Source organism: Macrotis lagotis, chromosome 1 (genome assembly GCF_037893015.1).
Source record: "Macrotis lagotis isolate mMagLag1 chromosome 1, bilby.v1.9.chrom.fasta, whole genome shotgun sequence".
Lineage (NCBI taxonomy): Eukaryota > Metazoa > Chordata > Mammalia > Peramelemorphia > Peramelidae > Macrotis > Macrotis lagotis.
This window is the reverse complement of record NC_133658.1, coordinates 251,415,277-251,443,026: the sequence shown is the minus strand read 5'-3', so window position 1 is coordinate 251,443,026 and position 27,750 is coordinate 251,415,277. Positions and strand designations below refer to the sequence as shown.

Sequence of the window (27,750 nt, the reverse complement as noted above, 5' to 3'; positions counted from 1 at the left end):
AGTTTATTGATGGGTTTCTTCAATTTCTTTTCCTGAAATGGAGTTAATTTAAGTTATTTATTTCCTCTTCTGTTAATCTGGGCAGTTTGTATTTTTGTAATATTCATACATTTCACTCAAATTATCCAAATTACTGAAATACAATTTGGCAAAGTAGCTCCAAATTATCCCTTTAATTTCCTCCTCATTGGTGGTTAGTTCACCCTTTTCATTTTTGAAACTGGTAATTTGGCACAGTGGATAGAGCACCGGCCCTGGAGTCAGGAGTACCTGGGTTCAAATCCGGTCTCAGACACTTGATAATTACCTAGCTGTGTGGCCTTGGGCAACCCACTTAACTCCATTTGCCTAGCCAAAACAACAACAACAAAACTGCCTTGGTGCATCCCATAAATTTGGTAAGGTCTCATTAATATCATTTTCTTGGATATTATTATTAGTTATTTTATTATTTGATCCACCCATTATTTAAGATAGTTATTTTATTTCCAATTAGATTTTGCTTTATCTTTCCATGACTCTTTATTACATGTAATTTTTATTGCATCATGGTCTGAGAAGTTATGTATTTATTATTTCTGCCTTTCTGCATTTGATTATAAGGTTTCTGTGCACAGTCTATTTGGGTATAGGTGCCATATACTGCTGAAAATAGTATGTTCTTTTCTATCCCTAATAAGTTTTCTCCAGAGATCTATCGTAAGTTTTCTAAGATTTCATTTGCCTTCTTAACTTCCTTGTTTATTTTGTTGTTAGATTTATCTAGTTCTGAGAAAAGGGAAAATGAGGTCTCTCAATATTAAAGTTTTGCTGTCTATGTTATAATTCAGTCAGCTTTTCCTCTAGGAATATGGATGCTGTATCACTCAGTGCATACATGTTTAGTAATGATATAGTTTCATTACCAATGGTACATTATAAATCTTAATGGTAATATTGAGTAATAATCAATTATGATAGAATAAACTCCTCTCAGTATACAGTATTCAAAGACAATTAATTCTAAGAGAATTGTGATGGAAAATGCCATGCACATCCAGAGAAAGAACTATGGAATCTGAATGTCAGTGAAAACATAATATTTTCACCATTTCTGTATTTGTTTTTCTCATAATTCCCCTCCCCCTTTATTCTGATTCTTCTTTCAGAACATGATTAATATAGAAAAATGTATAAAAAATGGTACAGGTATATAATAGAGTATATGCTATTCTAGGATGGGCAGAGGGAAAGATGGGAAGGATAAAATTTGACAAAAAATGAATGTTGAAGACTATCTTTAAATATGGAAAATAGATTAATATTTTAAAAACTTACAGAAAGGGGGCAGCTAGGTGGTGCAGTAGATAAAGCACCGGCCCTAGAGTCAGGAGTACCTGGGCTCAAATCCGGTGGCAAACATGTAGCTGTGTGGCCTTGGGCAAGCCACTTAACCCCATTTGCCTTGCAAAAAAAAAAAACTTACAGAAAAAAATATCTTAAGAGTTAAAACAAACCCCAGAAATAATAAAACCAGCACCTTCACTTAACAAATGAGGGCCATGAAGTATAGTGGATGGCACTTAGCAAACATCCCAAAGTCAATACTAGCAAAGATAAAACTGGAAACCAAGTCTTCTCACTTCCAGTCCAGGATTCTTTCTAGCATACCCCATCAGCAATCCCTTTGCATATTTTTCCTGGTATTAAAAAATTTCCTTATATTTAATTAAAAAGTAGTTTCTCAATGAAAATTCTATAGAATTTTTTGTTAGTGATAAACCAAAACAGGTAGAGACTTGGATTCCACAGAGGTTCTTTGCCCTAACAAAGTGATTCTGGATCTGAAAAAATTTGAGACTTTCCTCCTGACAGAGTGAAAAGACTTACATTTGCAGAATATTTAAGTGAAGTCATCAATTAAAAAGAATTTCTCAGGTGCTACAGATATCAAAGCAAAAATTAAAGTTCATGCCTCAAGGGACTACTTTCTATTAGAGAAGACAACATGCACATTTAAAAATATATACAAAATAATTACCACATTAAGTGGAGAAGTACAGCAGCCAAGCAACTGGGGAAATCAAGAAAGTTTCCAAGTAAAATGTGGAATTTGAATAAAATCTTGAAGGAAATCTAACCAAGAGGTAGAAATCTAAGAGTTCATTCCAGGCATGGAAAACAACTAGTACAATGATATGTAGATAAAGGATGGAATATGAGGTGTGAGAAACATAAAGGAATTCAGCTGAATTGGAATGTAGAATGAGGGAAAGTGAATTATTCTAAGGCATGAAAGGTAAACTGGAGCCTCTTTGTGAAATGGCTATAAATGCCAGAGAAAGAATTTGTATTTTATCATAGAAGCAACAGGGAATCAATGGAGCTTATTAAGTGGGGAAGTGATAAGGTCAGATCTATGCCTTAGAAATTTTCCTTCAGTGGCTGTGTAGAGAATGGATATGTCAGAGACAGACCTGAGGCAGGCAAAACAAAAAGGCAATTATTATCATATGTTAGGAAAGAGGTGATTAGGGCCAAAATTACTTAAGAAGTGAAAGAGTGAGTGAATGGTAATAAAAGGATAAGAAGCAAGAGATGTTGAGGTAGAAATGAAGAATACTGGTAAGTAAGGAGGGATGGGAATTCAGGGAAGGATAGAGGGATTTGGATGAAATGATACTGAGTGAAATGAGCAGAACCAGAAAAACAATGCACATCCTAACAGCAAGGGGGTGATGATTAATCTTGATGGATTCATTCATTCGATCAGTGAAATTCAAATCAGGGAAAATTGGGGGCTGTCTGGGATGGTGAATACTATCTGTAGCCAGAGAAAGAACTGTGGAGTTTGAACAAAGACTAAGGACTATTAACTTTAATTTAGAAAAGAAAAACCTGATATCTTATTGTCTAATCTTGTTATCTCTTTTACTTTATGTTTCTTCCTTAAGGATATGATTTCTCTCATCACATTCAATTTGGATCAATGTATACCACGGAAACTGGCAAATTGCCTTCTATGGGGGGGGCAAGTAAGATTAGGGGAAAAATTATACAACTCAAAATAAATAAAATATTTAAATAAAAGAAAAGCACAAGGGACAATAATAAAAGTTTTGTTAATGTTAAAAAAAGACCACTGGTAAATCACTGGCTATGTAGGGTGAAAAGAAAATGAAAAGGCCAAAAAAAATGAGATTGTGACTAGAAAAATGATGTTTGTACTCCATTACCAAGGAACTTCCTGTGCTTTAGGTCGGCGTTTCTAAATTTTAATATCATGGACCATGCATCAAATCAGTATTAGAGGAAAAAAAAAATCAGTATTAGAGGAACTGTCTAAGATTGTGGAAAGAACAAAAAAAGGCCCTAGGCATCACTATGAGAAACTAACCCTACAGAAGAATTTCACAGCAGGAAGCCTGATGGACAATTTTGATTACCTAAAATTGAAAAGGTCTTGCATGAACAAAATGGAAATCAGAAAAGAAAAAATTAACTGGGAAAAATATTTATCATAGGTTTATCAGTCAATAAGAACTTATTACTATGTGCCAAACCCTGTATTAAATGTGGGAACACAAATACTAAGCAAAAAGAAAGGCAGTCCCTACCCTCAAGGGGCTTACCTTCTAACAGAGAATGATGAAAGAAAGGGAAAGGTATAAAAGAAAGCTGAAAAGAAGTGGGAGAAAATCTAGTAAAAAAGATATGAGTAAAAAATCTAAGACTAATAACCATAACCCAACAGATAAATGGTCAAAGTCTAGCAACTGACATTTCTCAAAGGAATAAATAACTCCAAGATTCCAACCATCAGTGGCAAAACATAAAAATGATAGTTTTTGAAGAGGCTAAGAAAAAATAAACAGAATAATCCAAAGCTGACAAACTGGATTCAGCCACACTGGAAAGTAATTTATAATTTATAATACACCAAAATTCACTGAACTATGCCCTTTGCCCAACAACACTACTGGGTATAAAGCCCAGAGTTTAGACAAAGAGGGAAAGGTCCAATTGCACAAAAATGATTGCAGCAATTCTTCGGGAATGAGTATTAATAGGAGAATGCATGAACAAATTATGGCATGAGTATAATGAATACTCTATTAAAAATAATAAACCTGGCAAGACTTGCATAAACAAATGCAAACTGATGTTAGCAGAACAAGGAGAACCATTATACAATAACAGAAAAAATGTAAAGAAAAACAAATAAGGGCAGCTAGGTGGCGCAGTGGATAAAGCACTGGCCTTGGAGTCTGGAGTACCTGGGTTCAAATCCGGTCTCAGACACTTAATAATTACCTAGCTGTGTGGCCTTGGGTAAGCCACTTAACCCCATTGCCTTGCAAAAAAAAAAAAAGAAAGAAAGAAAAAAAAAACCTAAAAAAAAGAAAAAAATAAGAACTCTGCTCAATGCAATGATTAACCTCAATTCCAGAGGAATTTTGATGAAACATGTTACCCAACCTTTCACAGTTACAGGATGAATTCTCAGCACAGAATGAGAGATTTTTGAATATGGCTAACGTGGAGATTTGTTTTGTCTAATGATGCATATTTGATTTTTAAAAGGAAGGGGGGGCAAGCCAAGATGGGGCATGAAGGCAGTATTTCCTGGGAACTCCTTCCCCTAACCCCCCCAAAACTCCAAAAAACTCCAAAAGCTGTCAAATTATGACTCTACTCAAAATTTAGAGGGGTAGAACCCACAGAAGACTGAGTGATACATTTTCCCAGTCCAAGATAACTTAGAAGCTCCTCCAGAAAGGTATGTTTTCCTCAGGACCAGGAGTTGGACAAAAGCCCCAGCAGGAGGGCAACACAGCCCAGGGATCATTGGGAACAAAAACTCTGCTACACCAGAATGATTGTAGAGTGAGGAGGACCAGCCACAGAATCTGCAGCAAGAATTGGGTGAAACCAGCCTGCACCTCCAGAACACAGCCCACAGATGGTAAGGGGTTCAGGGGAGACTGCAAAAATCTCTCTGCTCTCCCTGGGGCAGGACTCTGTTGCCCACACTAAGATCCAGATTGCAGTTTGGCCTACATAATAAGATAAGCAGAGACCCTCCTCACAGCTCCAGGGCAAAGGGGAGGGGCTATGGTCATCTATACATAACAAAACACAGGCAAGAGAGAGCATAAGACCTTGGCGGAATAAAGGTCCCAGTGGGGTGTCCCAAAAGTCTCCCAAAGCCTTTGAAGTGCTGTAAATTAGTCCTGGGCTGAGGAAATGAGTAAACAACAGAAAAAGAAGTATCTGACCATAGAAAATTACTTAATAATTACCTAGCTGTGTGGCCTTGGGCAAGCCACTTGCCTTGAAAAATCTCAAAACAGCCAAAAATTACAAGAAACTGAAATATCTCACAGGAAAAACAACTGACCTTGAAAACAGACCCAGAAAAATTATATAAAAATTATTGGGCTACCTGAAAGTCATGACCAGGAAAAGGGCCTAGACTTCATTTTTCAAGAAATAATACATCAAAATTGCCCTGAGATCCTAGAAGCAGAGGGTAAAATAGAAAGTGAGGGAATTCAGTAGTCGCCTCTTGAAAGAGATCCTGAAAGAAAAACTTCCAGGAATATTATAGCCAAATTCCAAAACTCCCAAATCAAAGAGAAAATTCTAAAAGCTGCCAGAAACAGACAATTCAACTACTGAGGCTCCATAGCCAGGATTACACAGGATCTAGCAGCATCTACATTAAGGGCTCGTAGGGATTGGAATATGATATTCCAGAAGGCAAAAGATATTGGTTAACAACTGAGAATAAACTACCCAGCAAAACTCTTTCAGGGGAAAAGATGGACTTTCAAACTTTCCTATTGAAACAACCAGAGTTGAACAGAAAGATTGATCTCAAGTACAGGACACAGGTGAACCACAGAGGGGGTGGACAAGAATGACTATCTGAGGAACTTAATGATATTGAACTGTTTGTATTCCTGCATGGGAAGAAGATACTGATAACTCATATGAGCTTTCTCCTTTATAAGAGCTGTTAGAAGGAGCATATATAGATAGGGCACAGGAAAGAAAGGAATATAATGGTATAATATAGTAAAAAAGACAGAGTCGATGGGTGTTAGAGGGAAGTACTGGGAGGAAGAGAAAGAAAATCTAAGAAATTTCATGTAGTGAAGAAAAAGCTTTTTCAATGGAGTGGAAAGGGGGAAGACAAGGGAGAATGAATGAGCCTTCATTCTCATTGGAAATGGCTCAGAGAGGAAACAGGGTATAGAAATCTAGCTTACCCTAGAGAAAAATGAGAAGGGATGAGATAAGAGCGAATGGGGGGAGGAAAGGGAGGAATAGGTGATAGAAGAGAGGGAAGATTGTGGGGGTGGGTACTCCAATACAGCACACTTTTGGACAGGGCCAGGATGAAAGGAGAGAGAGATAGAATAAATGAGTGGGGAAGAACAGAGTGGAGGGAAATACAGCTAGTAACAGCAACTGTGGGAAAAATATTGAAGCAACTTCTCTGGTGGATTAGAGGGAGATTAGATTCTGATAAAGAAGGCAACTCACCCCAGAGACAGAACCATTGGAATCTGGACACAGACTGAAGCACATTTTTTTTTCCCTCTTTCTCGCTATTCTTGAGATTTCTCATCTTCTTGGTGGGGGGGTTAATGTTTGCTCTTATAACAAAATTATTGTAATAATATAAACCAGAATTATACTTTAAAAAAAGGAAGGGCGGCCTTTCAATAGGAGAGCTAGGAAGATGTGAGGGGAAGGAAAGGTGTATTACTTATCCATACTAAAAATGGAAAATCAAAAAGAAAAAGGGATTGTTAAGTTTTTAAAATGCATTAAAAAAAAAGGAAAATCAGTAGGTAAACACAGACAGGCAGGGCAGTTTTGAAAAGATGTTGGCATTTTTCAGATGAAGAAATCAAAGCTATTTATAGTCATATGAAGAAATGTTCTATATCACTACTGATTAGAAATATGCAAACTAAAACAAATGAGGTACTATTATAGATACACATCTATCACATTAGCTAATATGACAAAAGGAAATTGATAGCTTGTAAATCAATCCAATCATTCTGGAAAGCAATTTGAAACTATGCCCAAAGGGTAATCAAACTGTGCATACCCTATGATCCAGCAATATCACTAGAGAGATTATAAAAAAGAAAAAGGATCTATAAGCACAAAAATAGTTATAGCAGCAATTTCTGGTGGTGGCAAAGAACTGGAAATTGAGTGGATGCCCATTAATTGGGAAATTTAAGAACAAATTGTGGTATCCAAATGTAGTGGAACACTATTATTCTATAGGAAATACAGAGCAGGCAGACTTCAGAAAAACCTGGAAAGACATAAATGAACTGACTCTGGGTAAACTGTGATGATTAATTATGATTGACTTGGCTCTTCTCAGCAATACAATGATCCAAGACAATTTCAAAAAACTCAGGAGGGAAAATACTATCCACATCCAGAGAAAGAACTGATGGAATCTGAAGGAAGATCAAAGCATACTATTTTCACTTTCTAAATATTTTTCCAAAGTTTTTTCCTTTTGTTCTCTTTCTTCTTTTACAACATCACTGGAAACATGTTTACTTCAGTACACACACACACACACACACACACACACCACACATATATAAATATAAAATCAATATCAAATTGCTTACTGTCTTAGTGAGGAGGAATGAGAAAGGAGAGGGAAAAAAATCTGGAACTCAAAATCTTATAAAAAACCAAGTTAAACAATCTTTACAACTTTACAATGACTCTGACAAAGGACTCATTTCTAAAATATACAGAGAACTGAGTCATATTTTTAAAACAAAAAGCCATTCCCCAATTGACAAACGGTCAAAGGATATACAAAGGCAATTTACAGATGAGGAGATCAAAGCAATTCATAGCCATATGAAAAAATGCTCTAAATCATTAATTATTAGAGAAATGCAAATTAAAGCTTCTCTGAGGTACCACCTCACACCTCTCAGATTGGCCAATATAACCAGAAAGGATAATGATCATTGTTGGAAGGGATGTGGGAAATCTGGGACACTATTACACTGTTGGTGGAGCTGTGAACTCATCCAACCTTTCTGGAGAGCTATTTGGAACTATGCCCAAAGGGCAACAAAAGTGTGCATAATACCCCTTGACCCAGCAATACCACTACTGGGTCTATATCCTGAAGAGATGAAGAAAAAGGTTAAAAACATTACTTGTACAAAAATATTTATAGCAGCCCTGTTTGTGGTGGCAAAGAACTGGAAATCCGGTAAATGTCCTTCAAATGGGGAATGGCTTAGCAAACTGTGGTATATGTATGTCATGAAACACTATTGTTCTATTAGAAACCAGGAGGGAAGGGATTTCAGGGAAGCCTGGAGGGATCTGCATGAACTGATGCTGAGTGAGATGAGCAGAACCAGAAAAACACTGTACACCCTAACAGCAACATGGGGGTGATGATCAACTTGATGGACTTGCTCATTCCATCAGTACAACAATCGGGAACAATTTTGGGCTGTCTGCAAAGGAGAGTGCCATCTGTATCTAGTTAAGGAGCTGTGGGGTTTGAACAAAGTTCAAGGACTATTCACTTTAATTAGGAAAAAAAACAGATATCTTATTGTCTGATCTTGTTACCTCTTAGAATTCTTGTCTCTTCTCTAAGAATATGATTTCGCTTTCATCACACCCAATTTGGATCAAGGTACAACATGGAAACAAAGTAAAGACTGACAGATTGCTTTGGGGGGGGTGATTAAGATTGGGGGGAATTGCAAAACTCAAATAATATCTTTAATAAAAATTAATTTAAAAAAAAGTAAAAAAACAAGTTAAAAATTGTCATTATATGTAATTGGAAAAAATAAAATGCTATTTTTTAAGGGTTTTTTTTGCAAGGCAACAGGGTTAAATGACTTGCCCAAGGCTACACAGCTAGGTAATTATGTGTCTGAGGTCAGATTTGAACTCAGGTAGTCCTGACTAGAGGGCCAGTGCTCTATCCACTGCACCACCTAGCTGCCCAAAATGAAATATTATTAAAAAAGAAAATAATATGGTAAATTTGCTGTATCACACTTAAAAGGAGAAGAATAGGTATATGGTGGTGATTCCCAGTGCTCCCCCCCCCCCTTTTACTGTTTTGTGGAAAAATCCATCTTATCTGGCATCTGATAAATTTAGTATAAAACAAAATAAAGAGTAATAACAACAAAACAATAAAAACTAAATGGAGGAAATTCTAATTATAATGGCCTCAAAGAGAAATTTGAGAAGGTACCCCACCTCTCGTTCTCTTTACATAAGTGAAGGGCTACGTATGGAACACTGTATATGGCAGACTTTTACAAATCTTTGTTAGTTCTGCTAAACTGTCACCATGCCCACTCACTCCCCAGCCTTTTTATTGTAAAGACAGACGGCTCTCTATATATAAAGGAAAAGGAGAGTTACAATGAGAAAATGTGATTTAAAACCAAACATTATCAATAAAAATTTACTTTTTTAAAAGTCAGTCATAAAATACTTATAACTTTTATCTAGAAATCTCAAAGACCAAGAATGTCAAAGATAGAAGACTCCATATATTCCAAAATATTTTTAGTAGCACTTTTTGTAGTAACAAGAAACAAAGAAAATCCCAGACTGGAGAATTTGGTAAATAAATTAAAATACATAAATACAAAAGAATATGAAAAAATATGAAAACATGGGAAAAATGATGCAAAGTTAAATAAGAATAACTACATAACATCAGTGTAAATCAAAAGAAAAAATTAAAATGAAAACCAATTATAATGTCCAACCCAAGATAACAGTGTATTCATTCAGTCAATGTAAGTTCTTCCCAGTCTACAGATGGAAAACTTTCACTTCAGGCTCCCCTTACCCTGTTAAGAGTTGAGGGCTTCCAACAAAAATCTTTTCCCTGCTACATCCATCAATCCTACACCTTTTCCTAGTCTTTATCTTCTATTATCCTCCTGTTCCTCTGTACCTTTTATTGTTAACAAATTCCATCACAGCTCTCTTTATCTCACATTCTATCTTATAGGCACCAAAGAAACCTGGCTCCCCCCAAAAAGATATTATCCCTGGCTTCTCTCAGTACTGAATATTCTACTCATGCCCAACACCAAAGAGCCACTTCTAGACCTTTTTTATATACCATTAAAACTTGTTTTTCTTATGAATTTTAGTTCATACATATATTTTACCTAGTTCAGGTCCCTGTACAATCTCAAATTCAGTTCCAAGCTCAGTCTTTCTCTCCAATCCAACCTATGTCTAAAAACTTTGGGACTTATATAAACTACCCCTTCAACACCCTGGCTACTATAGGAAATCAATGCCCCCAAATTTTATGTCCTTTAACTTATTACTTTAGTCACCCAAAGAGATGGTCACATCTTAGATTTTTACCTATCACACATAATTATACTACCTTCTGTATCTTAAACATCTCTGTTCATTACTGCCTATTTTTCTATCCATCTCCCCTAACTCAAACCTAATCTCTTATTCTTATTATTATGGTCTTTATCCCTCCCTATCTCCTATTTTCCCCAATATCTCACTCTTGTAATTAGTCTCATTTTCCTCCTTTCACTGTCAGACTTGACACTCTCATTGACCAATTCAATTTGACACAAATCTCATCCCACTGACACTTGTCAAACCCAACTCTTGACTATATCCCCAACACCCATGGTTTTTGAATCTGTTCAAGTTATATAATCATGACAGCTAGGTCTATTACATATTAAAAGATCTCTAATCTCAACTGTGCCTTCAGTCCTTTTTTTCTTTCCTAATTCACTATTACACTACCCAAAACAGTGTTCCCTATGCTCCTTCCCTTCAAAAGATCTCATTAAATTTTAATTGAGAAAACATTAAATATTCTTTCTCTTCTGCATCAATCTTAAAATATAACTGTGGAAAGTCCTAATCTCATTTCTTCTGCCTGTATTTAAGGAAAAAATAGCCATTCTCTTTGCCAAATTCCAACCTTCTCCTTGTGCTCAAGGATGTCATCCTTCAGGGCTCTGTTCCTGAACTAGTATCCTCAATAATTCTTTCATTCTTCATGATTTTCTAGTTTTCCTAATCCAAGAATTTGGTTAATGCTTCTTAAAAACAACAAACAAAATAAAAGCTTCTTGAGGGCAGAGACTATTTCACTTTTAACTTTGTATCCAAGCATAAGCTTTTTATCAAATTTACTTTTTTAAACTTAAAATTAAGAAAAAAAGATTTTTCATGTGCACAGCAAATCATGAGAAAGGATTCATATTATAAAATTAAACTTCCACTTCAAGAAAGTCTATATAATATCAAACTGTATTCAAAGTTGTCAATCTTTTCCTTGCTTCCTTGTTAAGTTTTCCTTCTGTTCTCTGCAGGATAATTATTATTTATTTAATTTTACTTATTCCCTGACCCCCAAAACTATAATTTTGTGTGTGTATATACAAACATGTACATATGTAATTTACTCACATACATGTACATACAGATAGCCTTATACATATACACACAATTATATAAATATGCTATATAAATATTATATAACATATAAGCCTTTAAAATTAAATGACTATTGAATTAAATGATTAAATGATCCTGTATCTCACCTACAGTTAAACTTCTAGAAAATCACCTAAATTTACTGTCTCCCATTTCCTCACCTCTTTTCAACCCCTTGCAACCTGGTTTTTGATTTAGTCACTTACTTTACTGACACCCTAATTGATGGATACAATGGTTATTTCTTAAGTCTCCAATCTCCTTAACTTCCAAGCAAAGACACTGCCAATGACTCCTCTTCCTGAACACAGTCCTCCCTTAACTTTTGTAATGCTACTCTATTAGTTTTCATCCTACCAAACTATCTGTTCTTAGTGTCCTTGGTGCAATAATTATCTACTCTTCTTTACTAAGCATGAATATCTCTCAAGATTCTCCTGAACTCTCCTCTCTACATTCTCTTGATGTCAATAGCTTCCAAGGTTTCAGTTATCTTTTCAGTCACCTTTTCTCTATCTCTTGATATAATTGATGGTTTCCCACTGCTAATCACTAGACTTCTACAACTCCATGTCTCATCAGCATCTCAAAATCAACATGCTAAAAAATGGAATTCTGTTGGGAGTAGCACCATTCAACTTCCCAGGCACACAGGATTGGCAATCTCTACCCTGACTTTTTTTTAACCTCACATCTAAATCAGTTCAAAGAGGGGAACATATATACATACTCAACTGGTAATAGAAATCTATCTTTCCCAACATGGAATGAGAGATATATGATATATGAGAGATCAGAAGCAAAACAGAATTTAGAGAAGAGATGTGAGAGAGAGAAAGGATAAATAAAAGAAAATAGGATGAAGGTAAATTCAGTTAGTAATCATAACTGTGAAGTGAATGGGATGAACTCACCCATAAAATAGAACAAGTTAGCAGAACAGATTAGAAATCAGAATCCAACAATATATTGCTTACAAGAAGCACTTGAAGCAGAGAGACAGTTAAAATAAGGGGTTAGAGCAAAATCTATTATGCTTCAGCAAAAGTAAAAAGGGCAGGGAAAGTAATCAGGATCTCAGATAACTTAAAGTAAAAGTAGGCCAAATTAAAAAGGATAAATAGGGAATCTTCATTTTGTGAAAAGGAACCATACATAATGAAATAATATCTGTACTATATATAAATATCTACCAAATGGCATAGCATCCAAATTCTTAAAGGAAAAGTTAAAAGAATCACAGGATATATACAGCAAAACTGTAATTGTTGGGTACCTCAACTTTTCCCTCTTGCAGCTACATAAATCCCATGGCAATTACACTAGACCAAGTCTCTGCTTACATAAAGTAAAAAAAAAAAAATAGTCAAAGAGATGAATAGAATCTTAGAAAAGTTAGACATGATAACTCTGGAGAAAACTAAATGGGTATAGAAAGGAGAATACCTTTTTTTCAGCTGCACCTGGCATCTTCAGAGACTGACCATGTGTGAGGGCATAAAAACCTCACAGACAAATGCAGAAAAGCAGAAATATTAAATGCATTCACTTCAGACTATGGCAATAAAAAATTACATCTAATAAAAAAAACTCAGCTCACATGCCAACCTTTTTTTTTTAGGTTTTTGCAAGGCAATGGGGTTAAGTGGTTTGCCCAAAGCCACACAGCTAGGTAATTATTAAGTGTCTGCAGTCGAATTTGAACTCAAGGACTCCTGACTCCAGGGCCGTGCCACCTAGCCGCCCCTGCAAAACCTTTCTTGATTTCCCATTTATAATCTATAGTAGCCCTCTCCTACCTTATACTACCTTTATGTATTTACCTGTACACATTTTGTATATCTACAATAAAAAAAAAACTCCCTGGAAGCAGAGGGTTTTTGGTATTCCAAACACAGTACCCTTGCACAATGCATTTAAATACTTGTAGAATTAAAATTCCCAACAATACACATCAGTGCTAAAAATAAACAGGCAAATTAAGTTTCCCTCCATTCAAGGAAATTCATTTTCCTGTTGGATTACTGTTTGGAATTTTAAAAAATTAGATTAAAAATAAATTCTTTTGGAACCTGTAAGTTATAAAGCAGAAGGAAAAAAATTAATATTGAGATTTATTGAAAGGAATGATGTATGTCTGTACCTTTACCTTCAAAGTGTACGCTTTAGTGAATGACTCCAATTTCAGATTCATGAAGAATATCTCAAAATAAAAGCTTATGATAAACACAATTTTCTCAATATAACCACTACTTCAGGCAGTTTTATCACTCCCCAAATCTTAAGACTTGCATCCCTATATACAAACAGTCCACTCTCACCGGTTGCAGAAAAGGGATTTCCTCATAAGATGAGGATTCCTTATTTGATGTTTACCTAATATACTTTCCTAATGCCAAAGGATGCTGATAGAATAATAACTTGTGAGGAAGGTAGGAGTTATTTTCCTGGATTGGGGGGTGGGAAGGAAGAAGATAGAAAAGGTTAAAGGAGAAGAAAAATTAAGGTGAAGGAATGTAGCAAAATTTAGAAATGCGGAAGGGTAAATAAAAGAAAGGTCATGGTCAGAGGGAAGGTAGCCCTTCGGAAAAGCATCCCAGCAAAAAAAGAAAAAATAAGTCCTGTCCCCTCTTCCTACCCTGTACATAAAGAACTGTAAGGAGGAAAAAGGATGCCAAGGTAAAAGAGCTATATCCAATTTGCCTTCTGGAGGTGATGAGGCAGTCATGTCTCGCCCCAAAGTCATCATTAAATTTAATGATGGGAATTCCCAGAAACAGCTAAAAAGATACAAATTTCATCGTAGAAGGTGAAAAAAAAAAAGGAGGTACCCGCAGCGGAGGCCCAGATGGAGAAGAGGAAACCCAGCAGCCTTTACCGGGGAAAGGCGAGTCCCTCACGCCGAGGGCTTCCCTCTCCACCTAGAGCTGCGGGAATGAGATGGACGCACGAAGAGGGCCAATCAGCACCCGGCTCCCCTGCCGCAAAGACCCACCGCAGCCAATAAACGAGGCGACGGAAGGAGGAGGCGGGCGTCCCGTGGCAATCACGCTAGGCCGAGTCTCGGCTTTCCCCGGCCCCCACAGGCCCAGCTTCCAGCCCGGCCCGGCCCGAGGGCGCGGGCGCCACGGCCCCCGGGCCAGCGAGCTCCGCCGGAGCGGCTGCGAGAGCGGCCCACGACGGGAGGACGCCGCGGGCAGCGCGGCCCCACCATCCGCTTTCCCCTTCCCGCGGCGCGGCGCAGCCCCCGGGTCCCGGCGGCCAGAGCCGGGCCCCCAAGGGAGTGCCGCGAACCCGAGAGGGCCGCTCGGCCGGACCCGGCTCAGCCCCGCTGCGCTCCTTACCTCCTAGTAACACGGGAGAGGAGAAGAGGACGCCCGGGTAAGCACAGTACCCAGCTATGCCGCTCCAGCCGCGGCACCGCCTCACATTCAAACCCCGGCAAAATGGCGCGGTGGCGCGGAGGAGGCCAGTGCGCAGGCGCTAGGGGAGCCAGAAAGGGGGCGGGCTCCAAGACGACATCGAGCCTACCCAGGACGCTGCAGCCAATCCGCTGCCGGAAGTCTGGATCCGGCTCCGCCCCCTCGCCCCGCGCTCGGCGCTCCCCTCCCCCTCCGGGCATGCGTTCGGATGTGAGAATTAGAATGTGAATTAGCCAGCTTGCTTTCGAGGACGCCCAACTGCGGGTTCAGGGGGCATTTAGGCCGGGCACCTCCTTCTTACTATGGAAGGAAATTCAGCCAGCGTGGCTGGCCGAGTCGGGAGTAAAACCCAGGGCTTCTCACCCCAAAGGCAGCGCCACTGCCACTACGCCATGCTGGGGTGCCCTTTGTTGTATGGAAAACACATTTAGAGTTGGAAGCGCTTTGCGAATGTGGTCTGCCATCATAGAATCACAGCTGCAAAGCCAAAGGGCCTCGGGAGGGCCCCCATCTCATTTACATATGATGCAAATAAGGCTCAGGAAGGCAGAAGTGGCCAAGGTCACCCAAGCAGCCAAGGGCAGGCGCGGTTTTTGAATTTAGACTCTTAACTCCAGAGCCATTGTCCTAGGATACCCAAGAAAAGTTTTATTTTGTGGCTTCGTCACAAAATAAAACCAAGCCTGAGTTTTGTCCATCCTCCCCCATCACCACGGAAAAATTCTTGGCAATGAATTATGTTTCTGTTGTCCAAGAATTAGCTTAATTAAGCTCAAATAAATTTATGACTGGAAGGTTGGTCATAAATTTGGTCATAAATACACATAGTCAAGCAAAATAAATTCCCCCAACAGCAAAATGTAGCTGCATCTCATTTCAGATTCTAAATCTTTTACCTCTTTGTAACACAGATAGCATAGGGCAGCTAGGTGGCACAGTGGTTAGAATACTAAACCTAAGGCCAGGAAAATTTACCTTCCTGAGCTCAAATCTGGCCTCAGACACTTATTATCTATATGACTCTAGGCAAGTCACTTTACCCTGTTTGCCTCAGTTTACTCATATGAAAAAGGAGCAGGAAAAAGAAATGGCAAAATACTCCAATACTCTACCAAGAAAACCTCAAGTGGGGTCACCAAGACCCACCTGGAAAAACAATGAATAGAATGGTTCATTAGGTGTGCTCTGGAATCATGAATGATCATTGTATTGATAACAGTTCTTACTGCTTTCAAAGTTGTTTTCAAACTGTTGTATAAATTTATCTCCTGATTTCGCTAGTTTCATTCTTCATTGGTTTATAAAGGTCCTCAGAATTTTTAATATTGATATTAATACAAATTGTTTTGTTTCTGTTTATTTCACTCTGCATCAACTCAGAGAAGCCTTTCCTAGAGCCCTTAAACTTAACAACTCCAAACTGAACTCATTATCTTTCCCTCTAAAACAGGTGTGTCCAACCTGCAGCACTCAAAGCCCTTTATTACATTATTATATTCATAGGTAATTTGGGTTACATCGTAATCATAAATAAATATTAAATTCTATACAGTCCTTGACTATTTTTGTTGGGCAATGCAGCCCAGAATAGCTAAAAGGTTGGACACCCATACTCTAAAATCTCCCTGATTCCAGACTTCTTTCTCAGTTCCTCACTATCTCTCAGTCCCTCCCTGGTATCCAATCTGTTGTTAAGACCTAAAAATGTTACCTTTGCAACATTGCTAAATGTTGCAAATACTGCTACCACTCTCGGACTGCCTCTTAGCATCCCTTCCCTTGACCATTACAGGAACCTGATGGTCGGTCATTTCCTCATATCTCTCTCCCATCATCCTTCATTCAGTCACAAGGGATTTTCCCAAACTATGTCACACTATGCTCAGAAAATTCAATGTCTTCTTGTAACCTCCAGGATCATATTCAAAATTCTCTATAGGACATTCAAAATCCTTTGGAACCAAGCTCCTATCCACAATGATATATCCTTCTTATGCTATACATCCCACCTTTACACCCCACTCCACCCCAGTATATTTTTTGATCCATTGATCTTCTTGCTGTTCCATGAATAAGACACTACTCTTACTTCTGGGCATTTTCACTGACTGCCTCTCATGTCTAGAATTCTTTCCCTCCTCATCTCCACCTCCATTTGCTTGACTTCCTTCAAATCCAAAACAAAATCTCACCTTCCTGAAGATTTCCCAATTCCTCATGATTTCTACTGCCTTCAATCCATTATTTTCCATTTATCTTTTATATGACTTGTCTATATATATTTGTTTGTATGTTTTTTCCCTCAATCAGATTTTGAACTATCTGACTATTTTGCCTTTTTTTTGTATCTCCAGCACTACCCCCCCCCAAAAAAAGAAAGAGGAGAAAATATGCTATAATCTGCATTCTGACTTTATCAGTTCTTTACCTGGAAATAAATAATATTTCTCTAAAATTATCATTATTCGTTATATTGATCACTTATTGAATTTTTTACAATATTATTGTTATACATTTTCCTGTAACTATTTACTTCACTTTGTATTAGTTGATACAAATCATCCCAGGTATTTGTGAAATGCAATCCTTTGTTTTTTCTTACAAGTTTACAGCACAATAACCTTTCATCATATTCATATGCCATATTTAATATTCTCTATTTGATGAACACCCTTCATTCCAATTCTTTGCCAATCCAATTTTAAAAATGTTGCCTTAAATCTTTTTTTTACATATGAGTCCTTTGCCTCTTTCCTTAATCTTTTTGGAGTAGGGTCATTGCTGGATCAAAGGGTATGCACCGGTTAACAGCCTTTTGAATATAATTCCAAATTGCTTTCCAGAATAATTGGATTAATTCACAACTCCACTAACTTTGTTCATTAATATATCTATTTTCCCACTACCTCTCTAACATTCCTTTTTTGTCATCTTAGTCATTCTAAAGGATGTCAGATGGTACTTTTGAGTTGTTATAATTTGAAATTATCTAATTATTAATAATTTAGAACCCTTTTTCATAAATCCATTGGAAGTTTGGATTTTGTCTTCTGAATATTACTTATTCATATTTCTTGGACATTTATCATTTGGGAAATGACTTTCTTGTAACTTAGAAATGATACCTTTAATAGAAAAATTTAATACAAAGATTTTCCCCCCAGTTTTCTACTTTTCTCTTCATTTTAGCTGCATTAGTTTTATTTGTGCAAAAAATGCCTTTTCATTTTGTAAAATCAAAATTATTTTTCCTTTCATGAACCTCTTTCTCTTATTTAGTCATGAATTCTTCTTCAATTAATGGATCTGATAGGTAATTTCTTTTATGCTGTATCAATTTATCTATGATAATACCCTTTGTATTATATACCCAATTTGAATTTATCTTACAATATGGTGTGAGATTTTGATCTCTATCTAGCTCCTGCCAGACTACTTTCCAGTTTTCCCCAAGAAATTTTGCCAAATAATGAGTTCTTGTCCCAATAGTTAGAATCTTTGGGTTTGTCAAACACGAGGTTACTGTATTCTTTTGCTTCTGTATGTTGTGCCTAATCTGTTCACCTGATCAACCTCTCTATTTCTTACATGGTATCAAATTGTTTTAATTATTACAAATTATTTAACTAATTGTTGTATAGTTTGAAATTTGGTACTGTACTCACTGCTCCCCTCACTTCCCACCCTTACCCCCACTTCATTTGGATTTTTGTTATTGATTCCCTTGATATTTTTGATCTTTTGTTCCTCCAGAAGAATTTTGTTACTATTTTTTCAAGCTCTTAAGAAGTGATTTTTAGTAGTTTGAATAGCATGGTATTAAATATGTAAATCAAGATAAGTTTGTTCATTTATAGCTTAGTCTATGTAACAGCAATTAATGTTTCTTCAATTATTTTTATCTATATTTTTGTGAAGTTTTGGTTTTTTGGTTTTAGTATATTAATATTTTATTTGCTTTCCAATTATATACAATAGTAGTTTCTACCTATCATTTTTTTTTTTAGTTTTTTGTAAGGCAAATGGGGTTAAGTGGCTTGCCCAAGGCCACTCAGCTAGGTAATTATTAAGTGTTTGAGACTGGATTTGAACCCAGGTACTCCTGACTCCAGGGCCAGTGCTTTATCCAGTGTGCCATCTAGCTGCCCCATCTACCTATCATTTTTTTAGAAGGTTTTGAATTTTATAATTTTTCTCCCATCCTTCCTTCCTTCTCCCCTCCCTACTTCAGAAGGCAATCTTATAAACTTTATATTGTTTCCATGCTATGCATTGATCAAAATTGAATATGTTGAGAAAAAAACATATCCTTGAGGAAGAAATAAAATATTCGAGATAGCATACAAATTATATAATACTTAATACAACTTTTTAAAAAAAAATTTTAAAAATTGGTTTGGTCTTTGTTTAAATTCCACAGTTCTTTCTCAGGATACAAATGGTATTCTTCCATCACAGATATGCTAAAATTGTCCCTGATTATTGCACTGATGGAATAAGCAAGTCCATTAAGGTATGAAGAGTGTTTTATAATTGTGGTGTATTGTTTATGTCCTGTGTATGTCCTGGAAGATAGACTCACGCTAACTATAGATGGTAACCTAGTATTTGGTAAACCCAAAGATCTCAATTATTGGAACAAGAACTCATTGTTTGACAAAAATTCTTGGGAAAACTGAAAAGTAGGCTGGCAGAAACTAGATATAGACCAAAATCTCATACCATATTATATAAGTTCAAAATTGGGTATATAATATAGATATAGAGGGTGTTATAACTAAATTAGTGGACCATAGAAGAAATTACCTATCAGATCCATGAATTGAGGAAGAATTCATGACTAAATAAGAGAAAGAGAGTTTCATGAAAGGAAAATAGATAATTATGATTTCACAAAATGAAAAGGGTTTTTGCACAAATAAATGCTGTTCTTTATTGATAATATACTGGAAATGCTAATGATTTATGTGGGTTTATTTAATATCCACAATTTTGCTAAGATTGTTAGTTGGTTAATTTTTTCATTAATTCTCTAGAATTCAGTCATGTTTGATTCTTTGTGACCACATTTGAGGTTCTCTTGGCAAAGATACTGGAGTTTCTTCCAGTTCATTTTACAAATGAGGAAACTGAGGCAAAGTGATTTGTCCCAGGGTCACACAAATAGTAAAACAAGTCTTACTGACTTCTGCTCTTACAATCTCTCCATTGCACCACTAGCTGCCTATCATATCATCTACAAAAAGTAATAGTTTTATATTCTCTTTGTTTCTTCAATTTATTTTTTAATTTAATATTTATTTATACTCATTTTGTACAAATAATGTTTTTATACATTAATAAAATATTCTTGTTTAAGAGTAAACAAAATACCCCCTCCCCCCAAAAAATATAGACTCGCTTGAGTGATAAAGTAAAGGGGAGAGAAAAAAATTAAAATTAAAAAAATATAATAGTAATAATTGTAAGTTTGGCCACGTGGTACAGTGGATGGAGCATCAGCCCTGGAGCCAGGAGCACCCGAGCCCATATCTGGCCCTGTACACCCAACAATCACCCATCTGTGTGACATGCAAGCCACCCCAACCCCACTGCCCTACAAAAACCATAAAAATAAAAAAAAGCCCCAAAATAAAATAAAATAGTAATAATAGTATGGGCGGCCAGGTAGTGGACAGAGCACTGGCCCTTGAGCCAGGAGCTCCCAGGTCCAAATCCGGCCTCAGGCACCCAACGATCACCCTGCTATGCGGCCCCAGTCAGGCCACCCAACCCCATTTGCCTTGCACCCCCCCAAAAAATAATAATAATAAAAAAGTGCTTCAGTCTGTGTTTCAGCACCACCAATTCTGTCACGGGTAGATCACATTCTTTATGATAAGTCCATCACAAAAGTTACTTCCAGATTTTTCCACCATTGCCATTGCTTATCACAATTACCTCCTTTTGTATTTCTCTGCTACCATGTACTATATTTTCTCTCTCCTTTCACTCTGCCTCTGCTATAGGGTAGCTGAGTGGCACAGCAGACAGATCCCTGGCCCTGGGGCCAAGAGGCCCTGAGCCCCCATACCACCCCTTATGCCCAGCATCCACCTGGCCCTGTGGTCCGGGACAGGCCTTCCAATCCCAGCCCCTTGCAAGAAGTAAACAAGAAAATGTGTTAATCTGACCACTCTCCCCCCATGGTCCATCCTCTCCTCCTTCATTCACATCCCCACCCCTTCCCCTGTCCCCCAACCTCCTTCTTACTCCAGATGTCTGTACCCCATTGAGTATATATGCTGTTTCCTCTCCTAACCACCTCTGATAAGAGCGAAGATTCCCTCATTCTCCCTCACCTTCCCCCCCAATATCATTGCAATAGCTCATTGTAATAAAGAAATATCTTATTATATGAAATATCTTGGCCTATTCCCCCCTCTCCTTTTTTCTTTCTCCCATTACATTTCCCTTTTTTCTATTGGCTTCATTTTTACACCATATTTTATCTTTAAATTCAGCTTTCTCCCATGCTTCATCAATAAAAGCTCCCTCTACCTGCTGTATTAACTGAGAAGATTCATATGAGTATTATCAGTGTCATTTTTCTATGCAGGAATACATGCAGTTCATCATCATTAAGTCCCTCATATTTTATCCTTCTCCTCCAATCTCTATGCTTCACCTGAGTCCTGTATTTGAAGATCAAACCTTCTGTTCAGCTCTGACCATTCCAACAGGAACATTTGAAATTCCCCTGGTTCATTGAAAGTCCATCTTTTTCCCTAGAAGAGGACATTGAATTTTGCTGGGTAGTTGATCCTCAGTTGCATTCTAAGCTCTTTTGCCTTCTGGTATATTATATTCCAAGCCCTACGAGCTTTTTAATGTAGTTGCAGCTAAGTTCTGTAAGATCCTGACTGCAGCTCTATGATATTTGAATTGTGTCCTTCTGGCTGCTTGTAATATTTTCTCTTTGACTTGGGAGTTTTGGAACTTGGCTATAATATTCCTGGGGGTAGGTTTTTTGGGATCTCTTTCTCGGGGGGGGGGGGGATGGTGGATTCTTTCCATTTCTATTTTGCCTTCTGCTTCTAGGATATCAGGGCAATTTTCTTGTAGGAATTCTTTGAAAATGATGTCAAGGCTCTTTTCCTGATCATGACTTTCAGGAATTCCAATAATGTTTAAATTATCTTTCCTAAATCTGTTTTCCATGTCAATTTTTTTTTCAATGAGATGTTTCACATTTTCTTCTAATTTTTCATTCTTTTGGTTTTGAAAGATTGAGTCCTGATTTCTGGTAAATTCATCAATCTCCCTGAGTTCTATTCTTTGTCTGAAGGATTTGTTTTCCTCAGAGAGTTTTCTTATCTCTTTTTCCATCTGGCCAATTCTGCTTTTTAAAGCATTCTTCTCCTCAATAACTTTTTTGAACTGTTTTATCCATTTGACCTAAGCTGGTTTTTAGCATGCTGTTTTCTTCAGCATTTTTTTTGGATCTCCTTGACTAAATTGCTGACTTTATTTTTATGTTTTTCCTGCATCTGTCTCATTTCTTTTCCCAGTTTTTCTTCTAACTCCCTCATTTGATTTTCAAAGTCTTTTTTGAGCTCTGTCATAGCCTGAGCCCAATTTCTGTTTTGCTTGGAGTCTTCAGATACAGGAGCTTGTGCTTCCTCATCTTCAGACTGAGTGTTTTGATCCTTCTTGGGCTCATAGGCAAAATATTTCTCAATGGTGTTCCTCTTGTTTCTCTGCTTGCTCATTTTCCCAGCCTTAGCCTGTTTTGGGGGTGCTGCCTGAGCTTTTGGGACACTCCCACAAGGGTGTCAATGTGTGAGCTCTTTCCTCCCTCCTGGTCTGTGAATGACCGTATGTACCCCCCTCTGCCAAGGGGCTGAGGTGGCGGGGGGGGGGGGAGCCTGCTGTTCTACGGGAGGGACCTAGACTGCGATGAGGATCTGAATGTGGTCAGAACCCCAGAGTCCTGTTCTAGGGCCAGAGGACAGAGCTGGGCAGTCTCTTTCTCTCTCTCTTCACTCCCTTCCCTAGGTTCAATGGGCTCATGCCCTGGGGCTCCTGCTTACCTGCTCTACCTGCTTCTGTTTCCTGGATCTGAACTGCCTTGGTCATGCTGCTCACTGTGTGCCCTGAGGGCTTGGCTTCACATGCTCGCTCTGGCAGAGGTTCCCCCACTGTTTTCCCACTTTGTGCCGGGTGATCCCCAGGGCGTAGGTCAGGAAACTCCCCCGCTGCTGTGAGCTGCAGCTCCCAGTGCCCAGGGGCTGCCTCCAGGAGGCTGAAGTTCTTTCACTCTGCCGTGCCGCCCCTCCAACCCCGCGGAGCAGAGCCTTTCTGCTCTTTTCCAGGTTACCTTGAGTAGGAGAACTGCCTCCCTGGGTCCCTCTGTGGGTTCAGTCTCTCAAAAATTTAGCTAGAGTCCTTAGTTTAGAAATTCTGTGAGAGTGTCTAAGAGAGGATCCTCTCTTGTCACCACCTTGGCTCCACCCCTGTTTCTTCAATTTAAATAAAAAATCATTATCTTTTCTTGTCTTGTTGCTGTTTTTATCATTTCTGGTATAATACTGAATAGTAAACATGATAGTAGACAGCCTTGTTTCATCCTTGATCTTATTGAAAAAGTTTTCTGTTTATTCCCTATTAAAAATAATGTTTGCTCTTGGTTTTAGATAGATAACTGTTTATCATTTTAAGAAAGGTGCTCAGGGACCTATCCTGAGCCTTTGCCTGGATACATACCTTTCCCCAATCTTTGTATGTCACAGACCTGTCAGTCTTCGGACGTCACAGGCCCTCCTTGGGGATGGAGGGCAATAAACTGGACAGAGCACCCAGTTTCAGTCTAACAAACAGGTCTTTATTGGTTGCATTTGCAGCGAATATATCCCACTGCTAACCGCTGCTTGCTACATCTTGACTGACTCTACTTCCATTGGAGTCCCTCTTTTATAGTCCCGAGCTCCTGCTTTGTTCCTCCCTCATGGGTGGAGCCGTTCCAGTTAACCGGGGGTTCCCAGAGCCCAAGTGGGCAGGTTCACACCCCCAGAAGTCTCCTAGCCCATAGGTGGCCAAGGTCCAGAGCTGGGTCCCTTACAGAATGGCTCCATTTATTCCTATACTTACTCTTTTATATATATAGGAATGTTGTATTTTGTCAGACTTTTTTCTCCATCTGTTGAAATAATCACATTATTTTATTGTTTATGGTCAACTTTACTTAGTTCAATATTTGATTTCCTAGTATTAAAGCAGTCCTGAATTCCTTATATAGATTTAATCTGGCCATAGTATAAGTTTTTTGCCATATATTGCTGTAGGTCTCCTAGTATTTTATTAAAATTTTTTACATAAGTATTCATTAGAGATGGGTCTACAGTTTGCTTTCTCTGACTCTCTCTGGTTTATCTGTCAAGGGTATGTGTGTGGCATGTCCTTTTTCTTCATCTATTTTTTGCAAACAGTATATGTAACATTGAAATTAATTTGTTATTAATGTATTCTCTCTCTGTCTCTCTCTTTTGATGTAAGCATCTAAAAAATATAAATTTTCCTCAAAGCTCTGTTTTGGTTGCAACCCCCAAATATTTTAATGTTATATCATTGCTGTTATTGTTTGTAATGAAATCATTTGTTCTTTGACTCATTCATTCTTTAGAACTATACTTTAATTTCTATTAACTTTTAATCTATGTTTCAAAGGCCCTTTATTGAAGGTAATATTTGTTGTATTATGATTAGGAAAAGATTTAATACTTGTTTTTCTACATTTGTTTGCCTTAATACATAATCAATTTTTGTGAAATTGCCATTAACAGCTGGAAAAAAGTATTCACCTTTCTAATCTCATTCAGTATTCTCTAGAGGTCTATCATATTTCATTTTTCAAAAATTCTATTCATTTATAACTTCTTTGTTGTTTATTTTGTGGTTAGGTTTATCTAGGTCTGAGAGGGAAAAACATGAAGCCCTCCCCATAATTATATTATTCCTCCATAACTCATTTGACTTTTTACTTAAAAATTTAGAAACTGGGGCATCTAGGTGGCACAGTGGATAGAGTACTGGCCCTGGAGTCAGGAGGACCTGAGTTCAAATTCCACCTCAAACACTTAATAATAACCTAGCTGGGTGATGTTGGGAAAGTCACCTAACCCCACTGCCTTGCAAAAACTAAAAAAAAAAAAAAAAAAAAAAAAAGAAACTATGACATGTGATGTATACATGTTCCGTATTGATTTATGTTTTTGAATACTACCTTTTAGCAAAATGTAATTTCCCTGTTTATTTCTTTTAATTAGGTCTATTTTTGCTATTGCTTTGTCTGAGATCATGAGTGCTATCTCTGCCTCATACTATAACAGGTCTATAGATTCTTCTCTTGCCTCTTATTTTCTTTCTTTCTTTATAAGACATAGATTTGAAGCAGAAAGACAAATATATATTTAAAATAAGAGGGTGGCATACTTTTTTAACTTTATTTTTCTTGAGGTTTCTCTTTTGTGTGTGGGGGGGGTTTGTTTACTTTTCCTTTCTTTTTCTCTCTTTCTATTCCTTTCTCCCTTCCTTCCTTCCTTCCTTTCTCTCTCCCTTTTTCTTTCTTTCTGTCTTTCTTTTTTTTTCTTTTAGATTTTTCAAGGCAATGGGGTTAAGTGACTTGCCCAAGGCCACACAGCTAGGTAATTTAATTATTAAGTGTCTGAGACTGGATTTGAACCCAGGTACCCCTGACTCCAGGGCCGGTGCTTTTTTAACACTGCGCCACCTAGCCTCCTCTCTCTCTCTCTCTCTCTCTCTCTCTCTCTCTCTCTCTCTCTCTCTCTTTCTTTCTTTCTTTCTTTCTTTCTTTCTTTCTCTTTTTCTTCTTTTTAACCCCTCCCAGCTACATGCAAAAACAAGTTTCAACATTTACTTCCAAAACCTTGACTTCCAAATTCTCTCCCTTCTTCCCACTCCCAGTCATTGAGAAAAGCAAGTTATTTTGTGTAGGTTAAAAAAAATAGCCATAAAACACATTGCTCCAATAGTCATGTTACAAAAGGAACATAAACCACCCCCCACAAAAAAAGAGAACCCTCAAGTAAAATAAAGTGAAAAAAGTATACCAGCATCTTATTTTAAATATATTTGTATTTCTGCTTCAAATCCATTTCTTATAAACAATATATTGTTCAAGTCTGGTTTTTAATCCATTCTGCTAGCCTTCTCTTTCTCCCCCCCCTCCTTTTTTTAAGGTTTTTGCAAGGCAATTGGGTCACACAGCTATATTAAGTGTCTGAGACCGGATTTGCACTCAGGTACTCTTGACTCCAGGACCAATGCTCTATCTACTGCGTCACCTAGCCACCCCATCCTTCTCTTTCATAGATGAATTCATTCTGTTAACATTCAGAGTTATGATTGTTGTGTATTTCCCTCTTTCCTATGCTCTTATAGTTTTCCTTCTCTTTTTTTCTCCCTTCCCCTTTTAATAGACTATTTTTATTCTGACAAATGCTTTCTTCAATTTACCCTCCCTCTTCTCCTCCTTCCCCTTTCTCTTAATGCCTTTCTATCCTGTTTCCCTGTTGGGTAAGATGAATTTCTGTACCCACTTGTATGTATATGTGCAGTCCTCCTTTAATCAGTTCTGATGAGAGTGAGGTTCAAGTGTCACTCTCCACTTCACTCCACTGCCTCCTCTGTAAACCTTTCCTTGAACATCCCCCTGTATGCGAGACAATATTTCCCATTCTTTCTCCATGTTCCCCACTTGTCCAAAGCATTCCTCTTCCCCATGCCTCCAATTTTCTTTTGATATCCAAAAATAATAAAAATCACATCTAGTGATTCTAGGGCCAAATTAGACTCCTGGTGATGATGACACTTTGAGGCATTATCTATATCACCTCACTATATAAGAATAAGACCTTGTTTAGACTTTTAAACTTGAAACATAATTTTTATTCATATTTAACTTCATATGCTTCTCTTGAGTCCTATATTTGAATGTCAAATTTTCTACTTAGTTTGCTATTTTCATCAGGAATTTTTGAAAATTCTCCTAAATAATAATTAGTACTTTGTCAAATCTATCATAACACAACTCAATCCTCAATTGATAAATGGTAAAAGGATATGAACAGGCAGTTTTCTAATGAAGAAATCTAAATAATTTAAAGTCATATAAAAATGTTCTAAATCATTATTGATTAGAGAAATGTGGATTAAAACTATCTTTAGGGGAGGCTAGGTGGTGTAGTGGATAAAGCACCGGCCTTGGAGTCAGGAGTACCTGGGTTCAAATCTGGTCTCAGACACTTAATAATTACCTAGCTGTGTGGCCTTGGGCAAGCCACTTAACCCTGTTTGCCTTGCAAAAAAAAAACAACTATCTTTAAACAATCTTTTACTCCTATCAGATTGGCTAAAATGAAAGAAGGGGAAAAGTGAATGAATATTGGAGAGGATGTGGAAAAATTGGGATATTAATTTGGAGAACAAATTTTGAAGAGCAAAATGGAAATGTGCCCAAAGAATTATTAAACTACCCTTTGATCCAACAATACCATTATTTGGTCAGTGATGATTAGGAAAAAGGAAAAACAATTTATATATTTTTAAATGTTTATAGTACTCTTTGATGTGGCAAAGAACCAGAAATTTCAGGGAAGTTTTCAACTGAAGAATGGCTGAACAAGTTGTGGTATATGATTGTGATGGAACACTATTGTTCTATAAGAAATGATGAACTCGATGATTTTTCAAAAAACATGGAAATACTTGCACAAAATATTGAAGAGAAAAATGAGCAGAACCAAGA

At 37.4% G+C, this 27,750-nt stretch overlaps 2 protein-coding genes across 2 annotated transcripts in view; one reads left to right on the top strand and one right to left on the bottom strand.

Moving 5' to 3' along the window:
• The window catches only part of CSE1L (chromosome segregation 1 like), a 72,452-nt gene extending 57,451 nt beyond the window's left edge, over positions 1 to 15,001 (bottom strand). Inside the window, exon 1 of the mRNA XM_074210200.1 lies at positions 14,868 to 15,001. The gene's annotated coding sequence lies outside the window, so the exon portion shown is untranslated. The remainder of the gene's footprint in view (positions 1 to 14,867) is intronic.
• LOC141489130 (uncharacterized) overlaps positions 14,056 to 27,750 on the top strand; it is a 36,072-nt gene continuing 22,377 nt past the window's right edge. The window contains exons 1-3 of the mRNA XM_074189873.1: positions 14,056 to 14,065; positions 14,330 to 14,410; positions 14,524 to 14,904. Coding sequence (XP_074045974.1) covers positions 14,056 to 14,065; positions 14,330 to 14,410; positions 14,524 to 14,904 — 472 coding nt within the window. The remainder of the gene's footprint in view (positions 14,066 to 14,329; positions 14,411 to 14,523; positions 14,905 to 27,750) is intronic.